Source organism: Xenopus tropicalis, chromosome 2 (genome assembly GCF_000004195.4).
Source record: "Xenopus tropicalis strain Nigerian chromosome 2, UCB_Xtro_10.0, whole genome shotgun sequence".
Lineage (NCBI taxonomy): Eukaryota > Metazoa > Chordata > Amphibia > Anura > Pipidae > Xenopus > Xenopus tropicalis.
In genome coordinates, this window is record NC_030678.2 from 90,116,550 (window position 1) to 90,127,181 (window position 10,632).

At 41.6% G+C, this 10,632-nt stretch overlaps 1 protein-coding gene across 1 annotated transcript; it reads left to right on the forward strand.

Annotated features, from left to right (window-relative positions):
- The first annotated feature begins 665 nt into the window (after positions 1-665).
- rnf19b (ring finger protein 19B) lies at positions 666-8,902 on the forward strand. Its single transcript, XM_002940025.5, has 9 exons — positions 666-1,279; positions 3,788-3,993; positions 4,992-5,136; positions 5,254-5,416; positions 5,529-5,643; positions 5,723-5,854; positions 5,940-6,147; positions 7,266-7,397; positions 8,153-8,902. Exons 1-9 carry the CDS (start codon positions 699-701, stop codon positions 8,544-8,546), a joined length of 2,076 nt encoding a protein of 691 aa, XP_002940071.3. The 5' UTR covers positions 666-698; the 3' UTR covers positions 8,547-8,902.
- The last annotated feature ends 1,730 nt before the right edge of the window (positions 8,903-10,632 follow it).

Genomic DNA, 10,632 nt, shown 5'->3' on the forward strand with positions numbered 1-10,632 from the left:
TGCTGAAAATACCGCCATACGCCTTGTAGCCCAAATACGCATAAAAATGCAAGACCTTGCATTCTCTTGCGTTTTTATGTGGATATCGACTACATGTGCCTGCACCCCAGCATATTCTATTCATTCGGGTGCAGGCACAGGTAGGAGGCGCATGGTGGCATTTTTGGCAAACGTTTCTCAGCTTGCCAAAAATATAAACCATCCGCCTGGTCTGACATTAGCCGTAGATATGAGGAAGCTACATTGTCTCAAACACTTGTAGCCAAAAATTATCCAGAAAAAACGCAGGAGCAGGTTTAAAAAAGTAAACCTTTTATCATTGCAAATTTTCTGGCGCACCTATTTATTGTCGCCTACTATCGCATTCATGCTGTCCCGCAAGGTATACTAAAGATTATCGCCAGAACTGTCCCCAAATATAAACAAAATTGTAGCCAATTGTTATCGCCACCTGGAGAGTGGCATTATGTGGAACTAAGTAGTCTTGGCTGACAGCTGTCACTTCGATGGGTTCTGTCATACGACCTCGCTAAAGAGGCAAATTTCCATCAACCACCTGTATAAAATGAAATGACTTTCTGAGCATGCGCATTGGCAGACCGCAAGCACCACCCGGCCGTTTGCCAGAATCTCAGCGTTCAAGTTGCCCTTTTACAAGATATCCCATACGCACGGTTTGCGCATGTCCTTGCCCGTACATGGGCGGTTCTGTTAACCTGCCCAACATCATGCGCCTGCGCAGATTCCGCTCGGTCCGGCTACCAACTTCCTGGTTCGGTATCTTCGGGTTCCCTGACATGACAGAAGGCTCTGCGGAGCCACCGCCCTGCCCCGGGGCTCGGCGTCGCCGTTTGCTTCTCTCCCTACCCAATGTGTTTCCGGGAAGGACACGGGCCGCACCTGAGCCATCCGTGCCATCTCCGCCTCCTTCACCTCCACCGCCTGTCTCAGTTCCCCCACCGCCTTCATCACCTGGCGGCTCTGACTCTCTTATTGAGTGTCCTTTATGCTTGGTACGCCAGCCTCCAGAAGAACTTCCCGAGCTGCTAAGCTGCCGGCATCGCTCATGTCTGAGGTGCCTTCGCCAGTACCTCCGGATTGAGATCAGCGAAAGCCGAGTGAATCTGCGCTGCCCAGAATGTGCCGAGCGCCTAAGCCCCCAGCACGTAAGGGCCATCCTGCGGGACCCATTACTCACTCGCAAGTACGAGGAGTTCCTGCTCCGCCGCTGCCTGGCTGCCGATCCGGACTGCAGGTGGTGCCCAGCCCCCGACTGCGGGTGAGAAATAGTGATTATAGGCCAGCAAGAATTATTTTAGTGTTCGTAGGAAAGACGAGTATTTGTTGAACGAAAAAGGACCAGAACCTGCCAATGCAATCTTCGGGGTACAATTCTAAGGGGGGCGGGAGAGGTTCAACTGTATGGCGGCCCATTAGTGCTGGGGTTTGGGAAACCGATACTAGGCACTAGGCTACAAATGTTGCAATGATGCTGCTCCTCAAGACATAAAGTAGCTGCCCTGGAGTCAAGAATTGAGGGATATTCCTCTCCCAGCCTGATCTCACACACAGCAACTGAATATCTGCTCTGCAAATGACTCTTAAAGGGATGTGTGGGGTGGGAATTGGCCAACCTGAAGGAGATGGATGTAGCACCTACCCCTGTGGTGTTAATTAAATCTATTGGCTGAATGAGGAGCAAATCAGTGCTTTTCTGAAATGTTATTCATCTCAGAAAGTGATATTTAGGAACTATATCATGCCCCAAGGGGATTAGTTTCCACATTAAATCTTCCGTAGCAAGGAGTCTAATCTCCTCAAAATTCCACCTGCAACAAAGTGAACCTGTTGGAAAGGTGTTTCTGCCGCTTCATTTTCCCAAAGAACCACAAAGTTTCCTCCAGCTGGAAACTTTGCACAACCTTGGAAAATGAAGCAACACATATGCCTTTCCACCTGTGATTCCACTTTGTTGCCAGTGGAAAGGCATTTTGGGGAGATTAGTTGCCCGCGATTAATCTTGGCTACCATGGCCGACTAATCTCTCCATAGGCAATTGCCTTAAAAGTAACTTAGTATGATGTTGATAGATCTTTACGTTTAGTGTTTGTTTTTTTTACCCTAGAAACCAGACAGCAATTCAGAAAGGCTGAATATAAGATGATAAGTTCTCCAATAAAAATAAAAAAGGGCTCATTTACTAACATAGTTAAGTGCAGTTGCCAATATCAACCAATCAGTATTTAGGATTAAGCAGTATACTAACTGAAACAACCCGACTTGTTGCCTGAGCAACTGCAGTGGTGCAATTTAGAGGCTGTCTCTTTGCCTTTAGCTTTTATTTCTTATACTATGTATTTTGCCAGTGTAATAGATTTTAATTCTTATATGCCTTTAACTGTGGTTTGCATTTATTGTAATTTTGAGATTTTGTTGCTAGTTATTAGATGGTTTATTTCTGACTTTAAAATATGACAGACACACTGTTTTCTAAAGTTTTGTTTATTATGAAACAATACAAAATGTCTTGTAAATGGCTCACGAGGAAGTAGGTGTGTATCCAACTCTACAAGGCCTCACAGAGTGTACTGTGTTCAAGGCCACACATAAGATACTGTCAGTATCAGGCGGACAGACCACCTCTCTTTTTCATCCAAAATTCTATAAAACATTTTGTCATAAAATTGCCAAGAAGAAGTGTCTTAAAGTTCTCGCACATATGCTGCAGTAAACCTTTTTTAGACAAGTATCAATGTGTCTGTCTTCCAAGACACTGGTAACCAGGAGCCAGAGCCTCAAAATTGTTTTATTTGCTAGAAATAAATGTTCATTTAATTTGAAGCAATATATATTTATACTGCCATGTAGAATTGGGTGCCTGAGCCTGTTTGCCTGGCATTGTGAGTGCTTTGCAATCTAACATTCAAAAAAGTGTATCAACGAAATATAATGTACTGTTGCCCTGCACTGGTAAAGGTTGTGTGTTTGCTTCAGAAAGACTACTGTAGTTTATACCAGGGGTCCCCAACCTTACTCGCGAGCCACTGTCAAATATAAAAAGACTTGGAGAGCAACACAAGTATCATAAAAGTTCATGGAGGTGCCAAATAAGGGCTAAAGTTGGCTATTAGGCAGCCTCTATGCACATTATCAGCTTACAGGGGGCTTTATTTGGTAGTTTTTATTCAACCAAAACTTGCCACCAAGTCAGGAATTCAAAAATAACTACCTGCTTTGGGGGCACAGAGAGCAACATCCAAGGGGTTTGTGAGCAACATGTTGCTCACAAGCCACTGGTTGGGGATCACTGGTTTATACATATAGTATATACATATAGTCAATGCTGCTATGTAGCCATGGGGGTAGCTATTCAAATTGAAATAGGGATAAATGGCACAGGGTACATAGTAGACAATAGATAAGGTCTGTCAAACCCCATTGTATTTTATAAAGATTATCTTTTATCTACTAAGTAACCTGTTTCTTGAATGGCTGCACCTGTAGGTACACAGCTGCTTATTAATATAAAATATAGTAGTCTTTCTGAAGCAAGCACAGAACTTTTACCAGTGTAAGGCAACAGTACATTATATTTTAATTACTTTAAAATACTTTTATTCTACTAAAAAAAAGGGTTTGCTGACTCATGCTATTTGGACTATGGTTATTTAAGTCATTGTTAGGCAGCCCTGACAGCGGTCTAGAGCAGTGTTTTGGAGTGACCAAAGCATGAAGCCATATTCCACTGCATAACCAGCTCATTATGCTATTTTATTATATATTTCAGTTATGCTGTGATAGCTTATGGTTGTGCCAGTTGCCCTAAACTGACCTGTGAGAGAGAAGGCTGTCAGACCGAATTCTGTTATCACTGCAAACATGTATGGCACCCGAATCAAACCTGTGACATGGCACGTCAACAACGTGCACCATCACTTGGTGTGCGCAGAAAGCACCCTTCTGGTATCAGCTATGGGCAGGAGTCTGGATCAGGTATGTATTAGTGTTGAAACATCACTGTGTTTAGTTTCATCACCGTACAGTACAGTACATGGACTGGGCTCAGTGACATTAAAATACAAAACATTGCACTATTTATACCTTTTTACCTGTGGGTTTCTTAACTACCATCAAGATATCACATGTAAAATTAAAAAAAAAATGTAATCACTTTGTGACTAGTGATTAAAGCAGCCCACACTGTGCAAAGGTTTGTATAAAACACATATAACAAAGACCATCCTTTTATGGGAGTGCCTTTGTGCTTGCCTTAGTCAAATGCACTTAGTTAATACAGTACAGGTATAGGACCCGTTATCCAGAATGCTCGGGGCCAAGGGTATTCCAGATACTAAAAAATCAATAAAACATTCATCAATAGGATTATTTTGCTCCCAGTAAGGATTAATTATATCTTAGTTGGTATCAAGTACAAAGCACCGTTTTATTTTTACAGAGAAAAGGGAATCAATTTTAAAAATCTAAATTATTTGGTTAAAATGGAGTCTACGGGAGATAGGCTTTTCATAATTTGGAGCTTTCTGGATATTGGGTTTCCGGATCCCATACCTGTACTTACAGGTTCATTAAATGTTCTAAATTTGACACACCCGGCATTCAAATTGAAGGGTTGGAGCCTAGTCTCCAGTAGCCTTGCTTAATCTTTAAAAATGATGATCTTTCCTGGTACATGAAGATCACTGTTTACATAGCATGTGTCTTTATGTATGTTGTATATTACCATAGGTTTACGTTTAGAAGTATTGTCAACATTTATTTCTATAAGGCCTGCAAGTTATGCAGTGATTTACAAAAATTAATAACAAACAGGAGTTGCAGAATTAAAAACAAAAGGATTGCAGGGCCCTTCTCAAAGGAGCTTACAATGTAATGAGTTCTGTTTTGTTTATATTTGGAAAATGTTTGCTTTTGATGCACCTTTATTAGTTTTCTTTACTGACTAATCTTTAGTTGTCTTTATTCACCTTTAGCTGATGACATGAAATCCTGCCCCAGATGCAGTGCTTATATCATTAAGATGAATGATGGGAGCTGTAATCACATGACCTGTGCTGTATGTGGCTGTGAATTTTGTTGGCTGTGCATGAAAGAGATCTCTGACTTGCATTACCTTAGGTGAGTGCATAGTATATATAATCTTCTCTTGTCTCTTTTGCAAAAGTCATTTGGGACACACACTTCCTTTATTATACAACTCCATTGTACACTGAGGCATATCTTGCACCTTTACAGTCCCTCCGGATGCACATTCTGGGGTAAAAAACCATGGAGCAGAAAAAAGAAGATAATATGGCAGCTGGGTACCCTGATTGGAGCTCCAGTTGGGATATCCTTGATTGCTGGTATTGCTATTCCTGCTATGGTCATTGGAATCCCTGTATATGTGGGCAGAAAGGTTAGTACTGGAGTGTTTAACCTGGCTTTAAAGATTATACGTTTTTTGCATTACTCGGCATAGTGGACTTGACTTCTACATGGGTATATAAGTTGGTAACCTTTATATGTAGATCCATGGCCGTTTTGAGAATAAGAAAACCTCCAAACACAAGAAGAACCTGGCTGTCACTGGTGGAGTAATTCTCTCTGTTATTGCATCTCCTGTGGTGGCAGCAGTCAGTGTTGGTATGTGTCAGGGTTAAAGATACTATTTGTTTGTTTATTCTGTTCTGTTTCTTTATTTGTTATTCTGGGTCTTGCCTAGGGATTGGTGTGCCCATAATGCTTGCCTATGTGTATGGGGTGGTGCCAGTTTCTCTTTGCCGAGGAGGAGGCTGTGGGGTCAGTACAGCCAATGGAGTAAAGATTGACTTTGAGGAGGATGGACCAATAACAGGTAAGTTGACAAATCTGTATTAATATGGATCATTTGAATTCAGTTTTCTGAGGGCCGTATGAATCTTGTCAATCTCTCCTTCAAGTCGCAGATGCATGGCGAGCATTGAAGAATCCAAGTATTGGGGAAAGTAGTATGGAAGGGTTGACCAGTGTCTTGAGCACAAGTGGGAGTCCCACAGATGGACTGAGCGTTTTACAGGGAAATTACAGTGAGACTGCCAGCTTTGCAGCACTCTCTGGAGGCACACTAACAGGTGGCATGTTGAGTGGGGGCAGAGCAAAGTACTGCAGGTACTACATTTATTTCCTAGGAGTTGCTTGAAATAGTGCTTGTTGCAGACAATATTTTTTTAATCTTTACTTGAATGACTGACAGCCTGTAATTCTTTAAATTGTGTTTTTTGTGTATATATATATATATATATATATATATATATATATATATATATATATATATATATATATATATATAAAATAAGGCTTGAAAACAGAAGAAAGTTATACTAATTATTCTCCTGTCATGGGTATCCATGTTTCTTGACTGCAGCAATCTACTTTGCCAATTGCATACGCATGGGTTATCAGTTGAAGTTTACTCACTCGTGCTTGTGTCCCTTAGCAATCTCTACCTGGCAGTACTAGAGTCTGCAGGTGCAGCTGGACAAGGCCTTTTTGACAACTATATTTCTCCCTAAGGATGTAGTAGTCACGATGCTGTTTTTGCAGCAGGATAATTGGTGGATATTTTTTAATATTCTAACTTAAATGTGAACTACCCCTTTAAGGCATTAGCAGTTGGAGCACTGGGCCCCACTGTCTGCACAATCTATATTCTCCATAGTCACTTTAGTGTTCATGAACTAGCTCCATCTTCAATCCTATTTTTCCTGTCAGTATGTGCACTTTGAGATTTTAAAGACGAATGGAAAAATGTATTTATTGCTTAATGGGAAAACAAATAAGTGTGTTTTTTCAGAAATTATATATGCCAAATGTTAAATTCTGTAATGCATTTTGCAGCTTTAAATGTAATTTAAGGCCAGTGGCCCATGGGGGAAATTAGTCACCTGTGGTTAAACCTCTGCTACCGCAGGTGACTGATCTCTTCAAAATGCCTTTCCATCAGCAACAAAGTAAATCGGCGATGGAAAGGCATATGCATTGCTTTGTTTTCCTGCAGAAGGAAACTTTGTGCATCTTTGGAAATTGAAGCAACGTGTATGCCTTTCCACTAGTGATTTGCATTGTTGCCAGTGGAAAGGCATGTTGGGAAGATCAGTCACCTGTGGTAGCTGAGATTTAAACGCAGGGGCCTAATCTCCCTGTGGGCCGTCAGCCAAAGGGTCTGCTTGCTGCATACATTCTAAAAGACTGATCTGTGTGTTTAATAATTATTTGTTCTTAATCAGGCTGGAGGTGCAAGCAGATGTCCAGAAAGAGACTTGTCAAAAGGATTCTGTCAGTCTTGGAGCTGTGAGTGATAGTGCAAGTACTAGAGCAATGGCGGGATCCATCATCAGCTCATATAACCCACAGGAAAGGTAGGAGTAATATCAGTTGGTTGTTTCTGCTGATGTGTAGAATTGGAATTCTAGCACATTTCCTAGCACTTAAAGGTACAATGATATGCTGGAATTTTCAGGAGCTATACTAATTTATATTTGGTAGATAGAGGTTTACTTGTATAGTAAGAAAAGAAATTGCTGACTCTCTTCATCCATTTCTAGTATATTTGTAACTTATGTAACAAAATAACAAGAAATTAAAGAGTAAATCACTTTGTTTACTCCATCTTGTTTGGTGCACAAAACAGTGTAATCTGATAGTGATGATAGTGAATGTGATGAAGCACAGCTAAAAGTCCCCATACACGGGCCGATTCTAGCTGCCGATATCGGTCCCTTAGACCGATTCGGCAGCTAATCGGCCTGTGTATGAGCACTACCGACGGGCCTGCTCGACGGATATCTGGCCTGAAATTGGCCAGATCTTGATCGGGCAGGTTAAAAAATCTAGTCGGATCGGGGACCGCGTCGGCTTGCATTGCCTATACCCGCCATAATAATTCGATTGTTTGGCCCCAGAGCCAAACGATCAAATTAGCCTAGATTCTCCCAATATCGCCCACCCGTAGGTGGGGGATATCAGGAGAAGATCCGCTCGCTTGGCGACATCTTAAGGTGTATGGGCACCTTTACAGTAGATATGTGTAACACTAATCATTAAGTCCCCTCAATTAAGTTGACACTTATTTTGGCTGTAATATATTCTACCAATACTGCTTTTTTTCCCACAGAGAGGTCAACAATGTGGAGATACAGGTACATATAGAAGCCAAACCATCACGATACCAGCTTATGAGTGAGAGCAGCACAGAGGAATCTTTACATGCTGCAGCTCCTCTTGTTGAAGGTGAGGATGAAGAGGCCTGTAGGAACCAGGTAGCTGCCTGCGATATCACACTGGCACAACCTGAAAGCATTCGTAGTGACCTAGAAAGCTCAGATGCCCAATCAGATGATGTCCCAGACTTGGCTTCAGAAGAGTATGACTCTCCACACCTGTTTCCACCATCTCCTAGTAACCATCTCCAGGAAAGCCCCCCGCATCGCATGTGTGCTCAAGAGGAGGGTCTTTGTGCCCGTGAGGAAGGCCTCTCTAAAGTGGAATTTATTGAGGTGCGAGTATGAAGGAAAGCAAAATGTTCAGTCCACATTAAAGCCTCAGCCGAAAAAAAATTGCCATAATTTTTTTTTTTTTTTTGCCAATTGAAATTATGCACTTTGCTATATGTGGACAAGAACAATCAGTGCAGAGCTCGCCTCTTATTATTTTTCCAGCCAAATGCTATGTCAGACAGTTTACTCTTTCCTCATGTCCCCACACTGTGAATAGCTTGTGTATCACTTCTCTTAAATTATTTTGTTTGATTCAGTGTATAGATAAATTATGATTTTATGGATCATTTCTGGAGTCTTGGATAAGAGGTTTCTCTTTGTATAGAATGACTGATAAATAAATAAAGCTGAATGGAAATCTTCTAAAATATGTGGGACTAAAAATTCTATTTCAGGTAATCTATTTGCACACAAACCTCAACACAGGGAAAACTGCTTCTGGCATATGTACAGTAAAAAAGCAGATATGGACCTACAACAACATAAATCCCTAGCTAGTTGGCTAAGGATGTCTAAGATTGTCGTTTAGCAACAGCTGAAAAGGCTTAGCTAAGCTTCTGTCCTAAGGGGATAATGGTAAAGCTAAGAATACAATAATAGGTACTAGTAGGAGTGTTACATTGTAAAAATAATAAAGGGATCCTGTCATGTGGAAACGTATTTTATTTTTCAAATGAATCAGTTAGTAGTACTTATCCAGCAGAATCCTGCACTGTATTCATTTTTTAAAGGGCAAATGGATTTTTCTATATTTAATTTTGAAATCTGACATGAGGCTAGACATATTCCTACTTTCCCAAGAGCCCAAAGCCTTGTGACTTATGCTTTTGATGAGCTTGAGTCTCTCTTTCCTGCTGCACTATAAGCTGGAGTGTTGTCAGAAGTCTATCACCAACAGTGACGGGTAACAAGATCTCTCTGATGGATTTAGCTGCCTGAAGTTATGGCACCTCCATGTTTCCATGCTGCTGTTACTACTCTGGGCTACTAGAACTGCTGGTAGTGAAACCATCCTCTTTTAGGAGTGGCAAATGGGCATAACTTCCCATACTGCTTCTAATTTGCTTTAGGGCTGTGGCACACGGGGAGATTAGTCACCCACTACAAATCTCCCTTTTCGCGGGCGACTAATCTCCCCGTCTGTCACGGCCCTTAGGGTGAAGACGCTCGGAGCTACCAGTAGCAGCTACTTGTCACGGCTACTAAAAGAGACAATGGTGATCATTTATTGATAATTGTCTCTACGTGTGTTTTGGTAAAGGCAATTCCCAGTATTGTCTATGGCAGGGTATTTTCTGGAGTTAAGTAGCTTTAAAAAAGTAGCAGCTACTAGTAGCTCCGTGTGTCTTCACCCTAAAGGGCAATGGCTGATGCAAGCCAAAGTTTTTGTCCTATTAGTTTTTCCGCTGCATGTATAAAATGATTATAAATCATAGCAATAAAATATTATACTTAGATTTGTTGATGATAACAGTAAAGCTTGTAAAATTGCAGAGAAATGCCAATTTCTGGGTAAGAGATATTGGAATACAAGCACCTCCACAAACAGGTAGCAATGTGAAGAAAGGCATCCAAGAAAACAAGGGTGACATTTTAAAGAAAGACCCCTCAAGTACCCCTTTATACCCTTTTTTCAGAGAGAGGGCAAAAAAAAGGTTCACAGAGCTCTAATATGGACAAGGAAACACAGGATTAACAGGAAGATTACCAGTTGCTTGTTTTTGTACAAAGTTGTAACAAGCAGAGCAGCTTGGTTACTTTTAGCTTCCCAAGCACGACTAAGGGCTCTGGCACACGGGGGAGATTAGTTGCCCGCGATTAACTCCCTGTTCGCGGGCGACTAATCTCCTAGAGTTGCCTACCCCTGCCATCCCACCGGCGAACATGTAAGTCGCCGGCGGGATGGCAGACGCGGCGGGGCGATTTTACGGAAATCGCCGAAAAAGAAATCGCGCCGCCGCGTCTGCCATCCCGCGGGCGACTAATCTCCCCCGTGTGCCAGAGCCTTAAAACAAAAGAGAAAAAGAAAACAACTATATCCATTGCTGTTTAACACCTTCTAAGGGTATAACTGGGGATGTTTAACTTTACGATTGTT